The 16,593-nt window shown below is 49.6% G+C and overlaps 6 protein-coding genes across 6 annotated transcripts; 2 read left to right on the top strand and 4 right to left on the bottom strand.

The window, feature by feature from the left end:
• Positions 1-42: 42 nt before the first annotated feature.
• Positions 43-2,765, top strand: F4817DRAFT_1660 (uncharacterized protein). The gene is made up of 2 exons (XM_049298157.1): positions 43-326; positions 417-2,765. Exons 1-2 carry the CDS (start codon positions 134-136, stop codon positions 2,513-2,515), a joined length of 2,292 nt encoding a protein of 763 aa, XP_049163772.1. The 5' UTR covers positions 43-133; the 3' UTR covers positions 2,516-2,765.
• On the bottom strand, positions 2,733-3,763 carry F4817DRAFT_355488 (NAD(P)-binding protein; the record flags this gene model as incomplete). The annotated part of the gene is made up of 2 exons (XM_049305663.1): positions 2,733-3,189; positions 3,282-3,763. 2 exons carry the CDS (start codon positions 3,761-3,763, stop codon positions 2,733-2,735), a joined length of 939 nt encoding a protein of 312 aa, XP_049163771.1.
• A 591-nt stretch (positions 3,764-4,354) lies between these two features.
• F4817DRAFT_310914 (glycosyltransferase family 31 protein) lies at positions 4,355-5,907 on the top strand (the record flags this gene model as incomplete). Its single annotated transcript, XM_049299925.1, has 3 exons — positions 4,355-5,254; positions 5,323-5,391; positions 5,437-5,907. 3 exons carry the CDS (start codon positions 4,355-4,357, stop codon positions 5,905-5,907), a joined length of 1,440 nt encoding a protein of 479 aa, XP_049163770.1.
• Positions 5,908-6,067: 160 nt separating this feature from the next.
• On the bottom strand, positions 6,068-6,937 carry F4817DRAFT_321914 (uncharacterized protein). The gene is made up of 2 exons (XM_049301330.1): positions 6,615-6,937; positions 6,068-6,471 (listed from the first exon to the last, which is right to left on the bottom strand). The coding sequence occupies exons 1-2, from the start codon at positions 6,682-6,684 to the stop codon at positions 6,278-6,280; spliced, it is 264 nt and encodes an 87-aa protein (XP_049163769.1). The 5' UTR covers positions 6,685-6,937; the 3' UTR covers positions 6,068-6,277.
• A 725-nt stretch (positions 6,938-7,662) lies between these two features.
• On the bottom strand, positions 7,663-11,711 carry F4817DRAFT_1607 (fungal-specific transcription factor domain-containing protein). The gene is made up of 2 exons (XM_049298084.1): positions 11,074-11,711; positions 7,663-10,847 (listed from the first exon to the last, which is right to left on the bottom strand). Exons 1-2 carry the CDS (start codon positions 11,184-11,186, stop codon positions 7,901-7,903), a joined length of 3,060 nt encoding a protein of 1,019 aa, XP_049163768.1. The 5' UTR covers positions 11,187-11,711; the 3' UTR covers positions 7,663-7,900.
• Positions 11,712-14,012: 2,301 nt separating this feature from the next.
• Positions 14,013-16,303, bottom strand: F4817DRAFT_1469 (fungal-specific transcription factor domain-containing protein). The gene is made up of 3 exons (XM_049297925.1): positions 15,250-16,303; positions 15,082-15,192; positions 14,013-15,028 (listed from the first exon to the last, which is right to left on the bottom strand). The coding sequence occupies exons 1-3, from the start codon at positions 15,799-15,801 to the stop codon at positions 14,216-14,218; spliced, it is 1,476 nt and encodes a 491-aa protein (XP_049163767.1). The 5' UTR covers positions 15,802-16,303; the 3' UTR covers positions 14,013-14,215.
• Positions 16,304-16,593: the final 290 nt, after the last annotated feature.

The following is a 16,593-nucleotide window of genomic DNA, read 5'->3' as shown; positions in this document are numbered from 1 at the left end:
GATCAATCTGTTGAATGGCAAACTATTCGCCACATTATAATATGTCTGTTCTCTATTTGAGTTCATCTCTATAAATCCAAACCCAAAGCCCTTTTGTTGCCATGTCTCATTTGTCCATGCTTGATTTATCATCATGGAGACTCTTCCGTCATACGGACGCGCAACCACCGCTCCGGACTTGTTGGATTTAGTCGCATCATATATTCCGGTGAAAGATTGGCCTCGATGCTGCTTGGTAGACCGTCGATTTTATCGCCAGTTTGCGCCCCGTCTCTGGCAAGATCCTCTGGTGACTATAAGATGCCTTGGGCTACATCCGAATGACGGTGAGTCTGGAGTTTTCTATCTTCTTTTCTCTGCTTGCCTCATCATATATAACTACCTATGCATCTTGTATATTGATACTGTATTCTCAGACTTGGCGTGGTATCGTCGTTTCGTCAATAGACACATCAAAGCTGCTAGGCTCGAAACTCGGTATTACGTTCGCTCGTTGGACTTTCGGAGCTTCGCACTACGTGCATCCGGGCTCTATTCCTCAGAAGCCAGCGAACGAGCCATCTCGGAAAGTTTCAAGTATCTGCCCCAGCTGTTTCCAGGTCTTATATGCCTCTTCGTGGATGGGCACCCCGAGCTTAATCCCGAGTCTTTAGCTACCGTTGCTCGCACATCGTCACAGTCTTTACAGCTACTCGACCTGGCTCGCTGCCCTTATGAGCTTACGCCTAAATTCTTCAGTTCCGACCTATTCGGGAGCTTGGTCTACTTGGACATGTCCTTTACCCCAGGTTCTGTTAAGACGGCAGTCTTGTCATCTCTAAACCCCGATACGCTTCCAGAACTCCGTGTATTGAGAGTTGCAGGTAGAGAAATGGACAATCCAACCGCCAGCTTGCTATTTCGAACATTTGGTCGCCAGTTATGGAGTCTCGATCTAAGCAATAACAAGCTCGGAGATGGAATAATCGATGACCTTGTAGAGCATTGTATCTCTCCTTCTACATTCCATACGGACGCACACTTTGATACCGAGGGGAGATTAATCCTACCGGAGGACATCGGCGGTCGAAAATATGGACCTTTCGAATTCATCGAAGAGTCCGAGAGAAGTAAACACGAACGAGACTTAGAGAGATATCTTTCAGATTCTCCCTGTTATTCTCAAAGAGCGGACCAGACAGGGCTACAGGAATGGCAAGCTATTCGCCCCGACGGCCTCGCACCTCTAAGACACGATGATGTGAATACGGCGAAGCGATTGCTGCTTAGTGAATCTTTATCGGCTACAGCGGGCAGCTTGGATTCCAGGGGCTCTGGCCTCACCCATCTATATTTAAACGGGAACAAGTTTACGGTCTCTGGCATTGAACGACTTATAAGAACATCTCGAGGGCGACTCGAACATTTCGAATGTGACTCGTGTCTTTGCACACCAACCAATTTTCCAACAGGCCAAAACCTCAAGAGCCTAAGACTCCTAGGCTTCCCAGGCTCCGCGCCCCTATTCCGACCGGTTATTTCCTCAGCAATCCGGTCTCTGCGAGTTCATCATTCTCTCGTAACCCAAGTCCCATCAATTTCTATAGAAGGGCTTCCATCCAAACATGCCGCACATCTTGCAGAAGGCCAGTTATTTGAAAGTATCCGTCGCGCCTATCCTCTGGCCTTAGCTCCTGACACGAACCCTCGCATTACCTCTCTAACGCTCACCAATATCCCAGCGCGTTCCACAGGCCCAGTAATTGAACAACTGATTCGGTTTCTGGATCTCGCATGCGTGCAACAGAAGGCTATCGGGCACGCCGAGGCTTTATTCCACGGCCGTGGCTCATCGGTTCTAAAGGGACTCCGACATATACGACTTGAGCTGGAACCCAACTTCTCAGACAGCAGTAACGTCATATCAACAAGTAGCGACGTAGACTTTGATAAGCTTCTCGATCCCGCTGAAGAAGGCTTTAGTCAAGAGAGTACGTCGAGCTTCTTCGACGACGATGTGTCGTTTGGGATTACATCAAGAAGTGTACCGAAGAAAACACAAGTACGGCCAAGCAAAGTACCCGCCAGTCCAGATGATTACCCGCGGTGGACTTCAGGGCGATTGAGGTCGCCCCCTTACTCGGACGTCAGCTCTGAATACATGACTTGTCATGTAGACGCGGCCGATTCATGGAGCGGGAACTTCTACTCGGTCCCCGTTTGGATCGGACCAGGACATATCAGCCCGCACGCCGCCGTCAACAAGTACATGTGGAACGTGCAAGACCCAAATCTCCGTACGGACATCGGGCCCGCGACGCCGAACCATGTTGCTGCCGGGGTGCCGCCGATGACTTATATCTTTTACGCGGCGTGGGAGGCCATGATAATACCTAAGAGCAGCGCCATCCGAGAAGCAGCAAATAGTTCTATCGGGTTTAGAGACGTAGCAGGGGCTATAAAAGAGTACCGTATCCGAACGAAGGGCACGGAGGAGCACTGGGGTGGTAAGCTTGAACTGGTGCGGACGGGGTGACATAGCATGGCACAACATTCCTCTGTAACCATGCGGTTAGGGTTGAGATATGTTTTACGCATTTTTATTTTGGTCGACTTTCTCTTGTTCTTGTTATAACCTAGGTAGATACCCTTTCAGCCTCGAAATTCCTATAGAAAATATGTCCGAACATATATGCGTACATGTTTTCGCCCCCTGAACACGTAACTGTCTACACAAGATACCTACTTATTTATCAAGCCAATTTTCCGGGTACAAATGGATGTCCAGCGCTGAGCCCACCATCGACAGCCCACGCTTGGCCGTTTACGTAGCTAGACTCATCACTACCGAGGAAGAGAGCGACGCGGGCGATCTCGTCGGCGGTACCGCCTCGCTTTAGAGGGTTCAACTGACCGATCTTTTTCTCGGTGCCACGAGCTCGCGCAGCTTCGAACGTCTGGCTCGTCATCCCCGTCTCGATCAGCCCGGGACAGATAGCGTTGACGCGGATGCCTGTGCCGGCTAATTGATAGGCGATGGTCTGGGCTAGCGAGATCACAGCCGCCTTGGACGCTGCGTATGGCGTCGTGCCCGCATTAGACCGCAGTCCAGCCACTGATGCCGTGCCGATGATGCTTCCCGATGGCGCCGGCTTCGAGGGCGAGGTCTTCTGCATGGCGGGTGCGGCGTACTTGGCGGCGAGGAACACGCTGCGAGTTTACGGATGTGAGCACGTCTATCACGTATACTAATATGGCTATATAGCCAGCTCATTTATAATTATAGTAGAGAGTGAACAAACCTAGCCACGTTGGTATCGAAGACGCGCATAAATTCGTCCTTGCTGACATCCGAGAACAGCGCATAGCGACCAACAACACCCGCGTTCGCGAAGAATACGTCCAGCCTGCCGTACGTCTTTAACGCATGATCCACGACTTCCTTAACAGCCGCCTCATCTGCGGCGTCAAACTTGCGCGCGTGGACGTCGACGCCAGGGTATAAAGCCTCGATCTCGCGTTTGTGCGCCGCTAGGTACTTGTCGTCGAAGTCGCAGATATAAACGGCTTTAGCACCGTTCTCGGCGAACTGGTGAGCGCTCGCACGGCCAATTCCTAGCACGGAGTTTGCCCCCGTAATTATGACTACTTTTCCTTGAGCACGGGGGCCTGCAGATTTGCCGGCGGGCTTCTTGATTGCTGGGAGAGCATCGGAGGAGGAGGAGGAGGAGGCGGAGATTTGGTTTCCCAGGGCCTGGATCCTTTGTTTCGCAGTGTCGGACATGGTTAGGTGCTTAGGGACTGGCAACGTAATTATCTAGCTCGCAACGAGGGAATTGAACATAGACGCAATATTAGCATCCTCTTTCAGCGTTGAGATGCTTTGCCCGCTTCGCCATTCTCGCTCGAAGCTTTAGGAGCCGAGTTTGACGTATTTGTATTTCTTAAGCGCTAAGGAGCCGAGGTACTTCGTACTGCAACATTGATTGCAGTAGCGTGTATTACCCCAACTGTAACCCCCCGCCCCGCCCTTACCCCAGACGTGGGTTTTAGCTACTGTGCATGCACTGTATTTTAGCTGGGGTAACTAAATGAATAGTACGTACCTCTTATATAATGATTGAAGAGATGGAAGTACATTAACAACTTACTTCATGTCATGAGCAAGAGCATCTTGCTCATCTCATGGCTATGCTCTTTCTCATAGCTATAAAAAAAGCACGGAAAGCTCTAGTCGCTGCCTAGATGTCTTCTTATTTCCTCGCTACTTCGTAGACCTACCCCTTGAGTTGAAGCACATCCATTCTTTCACTTATGCAACCATTGACTTTTCAATAATAAGAATTTACATTTACATAAACCCAAATCGGCAAATATGACAATCTTACGATATTATCGAAAGTTCGTTCTGGCCATCGTGTGCCTAATCGCTATCTTAATCACCTCGACGCGCCTCACCAAGTGGTCGCTTCACAGTTCCTCGCTCGGAATGTCATCTTTTCCACTCGACTACAACCCAAACCGTACCAACCTGTCCAGTTCTGTTGGCACTACTAATTCTACCGGCTTGACGACGTCGCCTCGCGTGAGACCTTACGAGCCATCATGCAAATATTTCCCCAACACGTCTGATATCCTCGTCGTTGTCAAGACCGGTGCCACAGAGTCATATTCTAAGATCCCTACGCAACTCATCACCATATTAAGATGTCTTCCAGACTTCCTGATATTCTCCGACATGGAACAGAATATCGCTGGGTATCACGTTCGTGACAGTTTGAATTCTGTACTCGATCAAGCCAAAGAGAGGAACTATGACTTCGACCTCTACCACAGGCAGAAAGCTTGTGCTGTCGACCAGCAGAGTTGTAACTTAAACAGCGAACGAAACCTAAAGTTCGAGGGATGGAGGCTAGATAAATACAAGAATGTTCATATTGCTGAAAAGACTTATCACTTACGCCCCAATTATGATTGGTACCTGTTCATCGACGCCGATACGTATGTGCTCTGGAATAATCTCGCCCACTGGCTACGAAAGCTTGGGGATCCTTCCAAGAAGCACTATGTTGGCAGCATAGCGCTTTTGAACGACTTTACCTTCGCGCACGGCGGTAGTGGATACATCCTATCACGAGCAACGATGAGGGATCTTGCCAGAAATCACCCCGGCATAGCTAATCAATACGATACGAAGGCTAGAATGTCTTGCTGCGGGGATTACGTGTTGAGTCTCGCCTTGAACGAAACACTCGGCATTGGAGTCGAGCAAGCTGTAAGAATCTCTAAACTATCAAATACCTACTTTGACAAACCACAAAAGGTTACCTAACACAGTCATAGTGGCCGACGATAAACGGTGAGAAGCCGTATACTATCCCTTACGGGCCCCGCGAATGGTGCCACCCTCTCGTAACTATGCACCATATGGACTCTGAAGAGATCTCCTCGTTCTAGGATTTCGAGCAGCGATTCTACCAGTCCCGAGGCGTGCCTCGTCCTATCATACGGTTCAAGGACATATACCACGAGTTCGTCGCGCCAAAGCTCATGACCAAGCGCGACGACTGGGATAACTTGAGCGAGGATGTGTTATACCTGGACCCGGAGCACAGCGGACGCTATCCGAAGTGGCAGCGGGATAGTGCTAAGAAGCCACACCAGCAGATCCGTGCCGCGGCCGTCGAGCTAGATGCGCACAAGTCATTCGAACACTGCCGTAAGCTATGCGACAGTAACCATAACTGCTTCCAGTTCTCGTACCGTGCGGGAGCCTGCGCATACAACAAATCCTTCCGACTTGGTAAGCCAGCCCCGAAGGTGGATAACGAGGAAGAGAGGTGGATTAGTGGCTGGAAGATCGAACGGATTCGCGCTTGGGTGGAGAGACAGGGACAATGCAAAGAGCCCGTCTGGCCTAAGATATAATATGCGGGCATATGTGAATATGTATAGTCGGGCACGCGAAGGACGACTTCTTTTGATAAGGGAGATGATTAGTGGATATTTATAGTTCTACGAAGGGGAATTCAATGTTCAAACTCTACGTGAGCTTAAGGAGTACTTCAAACTGCGAGGCCCATGTGAATAAACGGTGTTAACCGAGCCATCATATTGTAGGGTCTAAGTTTACCTCTCTTGAGAACTAGATACTCCTTATCTATATCCGCAGTACCAATTGTATTCTTCATTAAATCATCTCGGTACCTGAGCCTTTCCTCCTTTCAAACCCTCATATACTTCGCCTTGTGTACATCAAATCTCAGCATGGCCATACAACATACCGAGCAGAACTTGGCTAAACCATCGAATTCCCTTGATGGTCCAGCTCGTCTCGTACACGCGGTCCACTAATACCCTTCTCGCCAGGCACGTTGGTGCTACCACCCTCGATGCCGACGTCGGTGACACCCGAGTCTGAGGCTACGGGGGCTTCACCAGGGACGTGTCCCTCTTTATGCGCGTGTGCGTTAGGCGCACCTAACCCTTGAGCTGTTGGTTTATACCTATTAGTTTCCCGTAAATTCCTAGAGGGAAAGCGAAGTGGGAATGCAAAGGCAGCTCAGCAACGCTATTTTGGCATCGGACGCAACGGAGAACTTGATGGGCCATCTATCAAGTAAATTAGAACATACCCTGAGCTTGCTTCTTCTTGAAGGTCTCGCTCGCAGCGTTGTTCTGGCCAGGGGTCTTGGATGGTGCCATTTTCTTCTCTCTTTGTATTTGTAGGGACTTATATAAACACGCCTTATGCTTATCCCTTCAATGCGATATGCGGATTATTTCATTAATGTTCTTGTGATACTGCTAACTTTGCAAATGGGATACAATGGTATTAGATCGAAAAAGAGAAAAGTGTAGGATCGCCTGTGATCTATGGCCGTTTAATAACCAAAGTCCGCCTCCCTCTACGGCTGCACAATTACGTCAAAGCCAGCGGTCGCCGTTCGTTGATGTCATCTAGTCAGGGGTAGTCGATGCAAAGCAGTGGATCATTCCCTATGCGGCTGAGGAGCATCTTCTACCCCTTGCTTCGAACTGCCGCACTCTCAGTTCTGCCAACGTTCACATGTCCGAGATAGCCCAAGGTAATATGCGTATCTGCGGTGTGAAATCATATAATATGGAATTAAAAGTCGGTAGTTCGTATATACGAGGAATATTTCATAGTTTTATATACAGTTATATATCTCATCGCATAGATCGTCATCATGTACAAATTACCTCGTGGAGCTATTCATAAGAGCTTACAAGATTACCTATTTTTGCGTTCGAGACAGCCTCTCATGTTCTTATGTCATAACTCCACCTCGTTCTCATATACTCTTTGCCTTTCCCCAGAACATGACCATCTGATCATCTCGTACTCCCAGTCATGGCTATGTGTACACCTAACACTATCCGACGAGCGAATCCGCCCCATTCGACCGAACACAATTTCATGATCTCTCCTCGCCCTGAAGCCTCCTCTCCTTCTACAGTATATGTACCCTCAACCCGCGAGCTCGGATTCACCAGAGGATGAAAATACCTGAGAAATAAATACCCATGACGGGAATGAAAATGGTCTAGGTAGTGAATAAAATAGGAAAAGGGCAGTGGTATCTAAAAGTTCGCTTTTGCCTCCCGAAATAAACGACGGGCCCGATCCCACATCTCCCGTTACGATATATTCCACAAGGCTTATATAAAGATAACGCATAATAACAGAACACGAAACACGAAAAAGTGCGAGGAAATATGTGGACGGGTAGATAGGTAATAGATAGGGAGAGGATAAATGGGGTTAGACATGCATCAGGTATATAAATGTGAGCCCTCCGCATCCATCCTATCTCCGAACTCCACGACCTACCCCCTGTCTTCCTGGCGTATAGCACCTGCAGCGCCAGCTTGCTGCATGTAGTTACAATTAGAAACGTCATGGCATCGTCGAGTCTCCCGGAAATAGCCATGTGCTATCGCCCGGGAAGTAGTCACCGAACCAGCTTAACATCTCGGTGCTCTCGAAACTCGTGAGATGCTGCCCGATATCCGTCTCATTGTCGTAGGTTAGCAGGTGTAGGTTCGATGCCCCGCCAGGCCCTAGGTACGAGTATCCGCTGGACGCGAGCCCGCTACCGCTCTGCGCGAAGTTGGACGGCCCGCCCTCCGATGCGTTCGACGACTGCCCTCCGATGTTGTTCTGGCTCGGCGTGCTACTGGCTGGCGAGTCGTTGGTAGGGTAGCTGCTAGTTCCCGATTGATCGTAGCTCGTTGACTGCTGCGACGATGGCGTATACAACGTCGGCGGAATGCTCATGGAGACCTTGCTAGGGTCGTCTTGACCAGATAGGCTCTCGTATCTCAGATACGAGGACTTGTTTTGAGCCGATGCGCCGCCCGAAACCCGGCGAGGATGGCTAATCGAGTGCCGCAATGCTGACGTGTTCGGCTGGGGATAAGCGGCGTGGTAAATAGACGTGGTAGTCTCGGGGAGGCTCTGACGTATAGGGTCGTAAATCATGTTTCCAGGCGGCGTAGGTGCAGAGGTTGGCGCGGCGGATGTGGGGGCGGTCGTCGAGATGACCTGCGAGGGCATGATGCCACTATGATTGACCGGGTTCTGGAATAGAAGCGTCAAGCTCGAGTTAGGAGAGTTCGTCGTACCCGTCAATGACCATGCGAGCGGAGGTCCGTTATCGGGAATTGGCGACGCGGGATAGTCTATTTGTTTTGCAAACCTGCTGAGGACGCAGGACTGGCGGTATCGCCTGGCACTCTCGTATTCTTCGATTGTATATGTCTCGCAATCCCATTGGCCGTCCAACTTCTGGTCCAGGGCAGTGAGGATATATCGGACACCTCCCCAGTACGTGTGCATCTGCTTCAAGGCTTTGTAGCACGCTTGGTAGTTCTGGTTCGCAGCGGAGGCTAGGAGTAGATGCCTGGAAGCTGGACCCGGGTCGATCACAGCTGAGCCGCTCTTATTTGTCTGACCTCTGGATTCGGGGGGCGGAGTTGTATCCCTCGAACCGGGCTGCGACGAACTGGCTCTCGACTCCCTAAGAAACGCGCATGCTGCAATATAGATAGGTTGAGAAGTAAAGGGGTTACCGATGAAGCACTTCGGATCGACTAGTTCGGCGAAGGCAAGGATGTCGGCGATCGTCTTCGCACTGGACATGGATAATTCTCGACTATGCGTCTTTAACTGGTGCGCCCGGTTGATAGTACCCTCCTTCGTTAACAACGTTGGCTGATGCAGGACGATGATCAACGCGTGGAACCAGAAGTGCAGGAGAATGAAAGTCGTGCCTTGACCATTCTTTACGTGAGCTTGGAAATTGTTAGCATCAAACCGGAGGCGCGGGTCCGTCCTCTGATGAAGTCTTGTGAGCTCGATTTCCATTTGGGCAAGCTTGTTCATCTTGTCTTGCGTGAGATCTTGAGCATGCGAAATATTATTGAGCACGTCTGAGACACGACCGTAAAGATTAATAATCTGCAGCAGCGACGCATTCGGGTCGGGCCAGCCGGAGATGGGATCAACGGAGGACCTTGGAAGCTGCAAATCGAAGTCGTTGTCTCGAAGGGAAACTGGTCGACCGGTGCCGGAGGAGATGGCACGGTCGAGGAAGAAGACGGCCCAAAATGTGTCGATACGTTCCTGTTCAACTTCCTTTTGTTCTTCTGGACTGAGGACGGTACCGTCTGCGCTCTGCTGGTTCTGCTGGGAATAATCGTCGCTCGACTTCCTGCTATAACCCCGCGCGTACCAAGCATCTTTCTCACCCTGATATCGCACGCCATCCTCCTTACATAGACCTAAGTCGATCGCCATACGAATTGCTATTCCCAAATACATCCATAGGGCGCTATCCTGGTCGGCACCGAAACCGTCATACGCCATCAATAGGCACGCTTGGACAGCAGCGACTGTCGGGCACGGGAAGGTATCGACGGTAGCCGCCTTGGCTCGCTGAGCATATATGTAGCCGTACTCCGATTTGACCAACTTCCCTTCGTTCCATTTCCGGAACAGCGGGTGGTCGGAAAACCGTGCTGCAAGAGCACATACGGTGTCTACTAATATCGGTTCTACTCGCTTCTCTTGAACTAATCTGGGAAACTTATCGCGCCGCAGAAAAGGGTAATTACTCCCCAAGTGAAGGAAGAACGTCTCGACGAGGTGGAGGATCAGCGGAGGTACGTCGTTTGTGTCGTTGGGATCGTAGACAGGCATATCGTCTAAGTGGGCGAGTTCAACGTCTGGCTGTATGGAATTCATGATACCGGAGAACGTCGAACTCGCGCCGCTAGGCGAAGTAGCCGATATGGAGCTTCGCCTTCGATCCCGTACTTTGACTACCATCTGCTTAAAGCCCGGTACTATAGCGGTAGGGCCAAAGTAGCGAAAGTAAGGCACTCGGTGGCCCTCATTGTGGAATTGGACTGGCGAATGGCCAGCCTCGCTAAAGCCACCTTCGGTCGAGAAGGAGGGATTCCGCGGATTCGGCGGTCGACCCATGGGTTCGGGGCGCGGTGTTGGTTGCGAACTTGGCTCTTCCCAGTCTATGTTTTCCGATTTCATTTGTACATCAGGGTTTACGGAATCCTGCGCAGGTTCAGAAGCGCGGCGAGAAGATTTGGGAGAATCATCGGGTATATCGAACTGCTTAATTCCGCTTCGGTTATTTTTCCACTGCTTGCGATCGAGTTCCAAGTCTTCGTCGGCGTATTCGTCTTCATCGGGACCACTATCCTTCTTGCCGCTCTTCTCGATGCCATCCGAATACCCTAGGCAGTCGTGTCCATTCTTGGTGCATGTCGAACAGGTAGGATGTTCGCCGGCGCACCTCGTTTTTCGCCTGCGGCAAGTGAGGCATCTGCCATCAAGAAACGGGTGTCAGCTGAGACGTTCGCGATGTCGCAACTCCTGAAGTCGGGACTGAATTGGCAGCGGGCCTGCGGGATTCCTGTGAGGATCATGACGAAGAACATAAGAAAAGGAACCAAAAGAAAAGAGTCGTCAATTACCCCGGGCGTAATCTACGGTTCAGTCCCTCCCCTCGAGTCCTCCCAGATCGGACAAAGGAATTCAACGATACTTACGCAGCGTTTATCCTTCTCCTCTTGGTTGGTGGTTGGCCCTGGTTATTGACGAAGCGAATCTGCTTGGGCGCCGGCAACGGATCGGGTCCGTTGCTGTTGAGGAGGGTCACCATGACGGACGGTGGTGGTCGGGGAGCCGGAACGGTTATGACGGTAATAACGATAAGTGATAAATAATTATAATAAGGATAAAAAAGACAAGAATAAGAATAGTAACCGTAAACCTTATGAGCACAAGTTGTGTGTTAAGAGCCTCGAGCTAGAAAGGAAGACGAAACTCTACGATGGCGGGCAACCCAATGCTCGACGTAAAGGTTCTAGGTCTCCATGGACGAGAACGTGCTCTTAAATTTTGTGGATGCTTTCGTATCTTTCACTTTCACGCGCACACATATACCCAAATGGTGGGGTTTGCCTTTTTCTGTCAATGGACCATTCCGCTATTGTATGGCAGTGGCGCCGCACGAAGTAAGATAGAAAAAGGGAGACCAAGTTCGCTAGTATAAGGAAAAAAACGTGATGTTCTTAGAAACTAGGAAGTGGTAGTTTTGGGGCTTGGAGCTTTTGGGGTCTGGGACCTGGAAAGCCTGGGGGAGGAACGGGGGGCTAGTAACGTAAGAAGGTAAGATGGTGGAAGGATCCCTCCGCTGCGGGTTTAAGGTCGTACGAAATATAGATCACGGAACTCGCTAGCGAAGGAAATAGCGAGCCAACAGGGTTGAGCTAGTTAATTTTTCTTCTTTTCTTTCTTAAGGTAGTTGTTGCCCGCGTGCGTGGTTTGAGTTTTATTAGTCAGGTGCAGTTGTACCTCAGCTAAATGCAATAGAGTATAGTATAATCCGTAGGTAGTAAACGGATGAAGGTGCGCTCGCATTAGTTGGCTATCACACCGCGAATGTGGGGATGATGAAGGCGAGGGCAATGACGAAGGGCTGAATGCAACTCCTTTAAAGGGGTTAGCTCAACAATCATTGCTTCTACCAATACCTTCACTCCAACAAGCTTCCTGCAGAAGCCATCGTCTCCCGAAGAAAATAGAAACAAAAACAAAAACTAATAAAATCCAAGTCAGTCGCGAGACAATGCGTACGTAACCGGGACCGCCGGGAATAATCGAGGTTGTATATGCGGGAAGAGAGCTGCTGATAGCTACAACTTGATGCATGTACATAAGCTATAGTAGGTTAATAATAACGATACGGCGAGAATCCAGAATCCAGAAGTCAAAGTTGGAGCCGCGTTATTTTTGTAAGTCGGGACTATCGAATTTTGGGGAATCGCTAATAATAAGAACGCCGAGACTAAAGCTGGATCCAATACAGTGGGAATGCGGAAAATATCGAAGGTTTATGTGGGCTGGCTGGCTGGCTGGCTAGGCTGGGCTAGGGAGAAGTCGTCAAGAATATTAATTAATAAGATGACAGGATGGCAGCCAAGCTGATCGACTTTGAGATTTACGGGACCGCGGGGTCTGACAGATACAACGTGGTCTGTGTGAACATGTGTACCTAACCTAAGGAGACAATAAAAAGGGGGGTATTCGACGGGACGGAACGGCTTCGCTTCGTGGTATTAGTTACATACGAAGAATATTAATTACCTATACTAAAGTATACTACGAGTATGAGCTATTACATATCTAACCCGATATAAATGTACTTCTTTAGACTAAGGAGATTTTGGTGATCTATCTGACGATGTTACCCCCCCCCCAAGAATAAAAGAGATAAAAAGAAAAGAAAAAGCCGCCCCCTCTTATATCCCAGACGCCGCTCATCGGATACTAATAAGATACTCCCATCTCATCTTATCCTCAATTACGCCCCCCTGTATTTTCTATCCTATCTTACCCCGTAGAGAAGCTTGACGTATGGTATTACTATACGAATTTGGTAAATCAATTGGTTTTCTCATCCTATTACTAACGACAAGCAAAGCTCAAAACTCTCTTATACGAAGATAAGACTTGAATTGAATTACTTTTTGATCCTGGCTTGTGACACCTAATACTACACGGTATTATTATTAAAACGTAACGTACGTACACGCCGTTCGTCGCTTGGTCCGATAGCCTTCACCTATCTAGCCTAGGTGGCTTGGTTGGGTAACATTGGAGGTAGCCGGATATGATTCCGTATTTATCTGGGGAATACTGCAGCATCTCCTTTCGCGTCTAGTTATAGTGACCTTAAATCTACCATCATCCGTACTGGCTGGTTGGATCGTTGACCTCCCCCGATTGACTTGACGCATAAGCAACCCACCCAATTCATCGCACGGCAGATCGGTAGAAGCCTGAAGGATGCTACCCTTGGTAACCCAAGCTGTCCATGGCATTTTTGTGCGCAATTCGGGGATTCCCACATGCGAATCGGCCATCGTTGAGATTAGTATCAGATTAGTATCAGTAGAGGGGTTGGCCAACCGCTTGATACGGCAGTGCTATCGCGAGACCGCCCACGTATTGGACCACGCAAGGGCCAGTAATATGCGAGAAATACAGATATATTGCAGATGTTGCAGCACTTATAGTATTCAAATAGATGTTGACATTAGATGGAACAACATCTCGTCCTTCCCTTGGGTTGAAGAAGGGTTTTCCAGCCAGCACATTGTCCCACGCAAAACGACGGCACAAGGTCTGGAGGCCCGGGGCATTGTCTCCAGGGAGATGGCCCGTATAGAGAATAGCCTAAAATTGTTGCCGACAAAACCGAATCCCTACATCAGCTCCTAGGCGCCTTGTCTTTCCCAAGGCCGGTGCTATACCCGTATCAGTTCCAAGGATGTCAAGCCGTTAGAGTACCATCCCCGTCTCCTCCCTCTCCCGCTCGGTCGGTGCAGGATGCTGGTTACACGAATCCGTGTGATCGTCTGCATCCAACCACTTTAAAGTACTTGGTGATTTGTCCCTATATTCCTTAGAGACAGTATCACATGCTACAGCGAGGTCATGTATAGGTAGGTGAGGGTACTACCTATTTCTAGGCGTGAGCCTCTGTTCATCTATCAGCTTGATAGAATGAAATAGCAAGTCGCCACTGGCAAGGGGGCGTGGTCAACTTGATAGTAATCGATCGATAGCGCCCATACCCCGCGGCGCCATTACAACCCTATCTCGAATGTCTGCTAGGTTCCGATGTCAGCCAAAAATGATGCTGACTCCCATCTCAGCGCTAATCTTCCTCCATAAATCGGAATCATGAACTCCAGAAGAATCGTCGCCTATATCATCCATCCTTTTCCAGACTTCTTGGACGATATTCCAAGCCTGGCCTATGTTGGTCATACCTTGGCGCTGATCAATCCCGACAAACGCCTCCCGGGCGAGTGCTCTGTCTTCTGCGCTTACCGCCTCGCACGCGGCTACAAACAAAGGCCACAACAACGCCCCCATAGGTCCTCTATGAGTGACTGTTCCAACGCAATGTATGAGTGCCACGTGGGCATGCTTTTGTACCACCTCACGACGTGGCGAGTACCCATATATAGTACGATATAGATATACAAATGCGCTATGACGGTAGGCTAGGGAGTTGTGCAGGGTGGATTGGAGGCGTTGTTGCTCCGGAATCTCTTCTCGGCCGCTAGAGCCTCTCAGCACTCCATTCTCAACAATGATATTTGGAGGGAGAAATGGCTCCCATTGCGCGAGAGCGGTCTCGATAGCCTGAGAAGTAGTTTCAAACTCCATTCTGAGGACAGCGCTTTTGGAGGTTTGATTTTCTTGGCATGCCTTCTCGATATCGCTCTTGAGAGAGAGCAGGTTAGATAGGCGATGCATAATAGGCCACAGGGTAGTAGCCATCCCAAGTAAGCTATCAACGTTGCTGAGAGGAGACACCGCTCGAGCGTCCAAGGGAGGGAATGGTACGAGACAGCCAGCAGCTGGAGCCGTCGAAAGAGGGGCCGATCCTAGCGAAAGCGCCGTAATAACATCGTAGAACCGGAAAGCCTTTGTCTTGTTAGTAAAGTATAGCCGTCTAGGGCCTGATAACCGTAACCTACACGTTCCAAGAAGAGGCCGGCGGGTGTGGACTCTCCTTGAGAAGAGGACATGATAGTTAGGGCTCCCTTGAGATGTCCGTCTACTATACTTGTCCGCCCACGCTGGACGAGCTGCAAATTGGTAAGCTCGTGTCATGCAGGTCTCACATTAACCATGCAGATACTTACTACTTCGTAGTATACTAATAGCATGATGGCTGCAAGAAGTTCAGTCTTGTCAACCTTCACTTCCTGCTCAATTAACCTAGCCAAGCCTTGAATAGCTCGATTGTGAAAGTATAGAGACTTTTCTGGTGTTGAAATTCCGCGGTACTCCAGGTGGGCGCTTGCTAATGCGTATACGGCATTCATGATAGGGGCGCTTCTAGACGAGAGCGGCAAGACCAACTGTTGGAACGGATTACCGGACTCCTCCCGGAAAACTATCAAGTGCGACAGAACATTGCAGAAGTGGTCGACCAGGGCGCGCCGATTAGGACGATCCGAAAACTCTGAGAATACTGGCAGAACAAATTCGAGCGTCGGGGAGCCGACGGGGCAAGGAGCAATCATGGCGAGATCTGGCTGCAGAGATCGCGCCTGGGAGACCACATTAATGCTTGAATTTCTCCGCACCACCTCTTGTACTTGATCCCCATCATCTGCACCGTCGTATTCGTAAACCGTAGGGCTGACATCGACTGGAGACAGCGCACTTTCACCAAAGCTCATTGGAGACATGTCGTTAAACTTGGTATCTATAGGACTGAGACAATCGGACTCGGAAACACCATCGGCTACAGCCTCTTGCCACTGATCATCATCTAGGATAGGTTCGCGCGCCCTCCCGTAATATTGTATAAATCCAGACTGCGAAGGATCCTTCTTTCTCCGTTGGCGCGGTCTCACTGCCTCATAGGTGCATTGAAGATCCTTTTCGACGCATCGTGCACATCGCGGTCGTTTCTCATCGCATTTCTTCTTCTATTCTCCCGCAAAGCAAATCAGAACAGATCTTCAACTCAGGTTTACAGGACACAAGTTGGTTATAGGATAGGAGTCGTACTTTCTCTTTGCTGCATTGATATCGAAAGATTAGCAATTTCGTTGACGGAGGTGCGACAAACGAAGATCCGGATATCACGTACCAAAAGGTGCAACCTGTTAGACCAAATTTACGGTTAGCTTTGAGACTGAGACCGAGGCAGAGGAAGAATCGAGTAGGAAAAAGAGGCCGTGGAAGCTAACTGACCTGCTCGAGAACGCCTCTTTGGCACCTTCGGGGGCGCGACTTTGGTGTACAGCAACATATCGCTAGCCAGTAACAAGCTATACTACGATTCCTTCATATTTCATATCGTGTCTCGTAGCTTGTCATAGTACTCCCCACATGGACTCATTACCCCTCCGATTAGATGCTACTCGAGCCAGAATGGCTGAGGCGTTATTCTATCTTCTGCGTACCCAATAATTCAAGATTAGAGCGGTATGAGATATAGCAACAGAGTAGATTGAGAGGCTAGTTAGACTCCC

The sequence above is a fragment of the Daldinia loculata genome (genome assembly GCF_022478755.1).
Source record: "Daldinia loculata strain CBS 113971 unplaced genomic scaffold F4817scaffold_1, whole genome shotgun sequence".
NCBI classification, from domain to species: domain Eukaryota; kingdom Fungi; phylum Ascomycota; class Sordariomycetes; order Xylariales; family Hypoxylaceae; genus Daldinia; species Daldinia loculata.
This window is presented reverse-complemented; position numbering and strand designations above follow the sequence as displayed.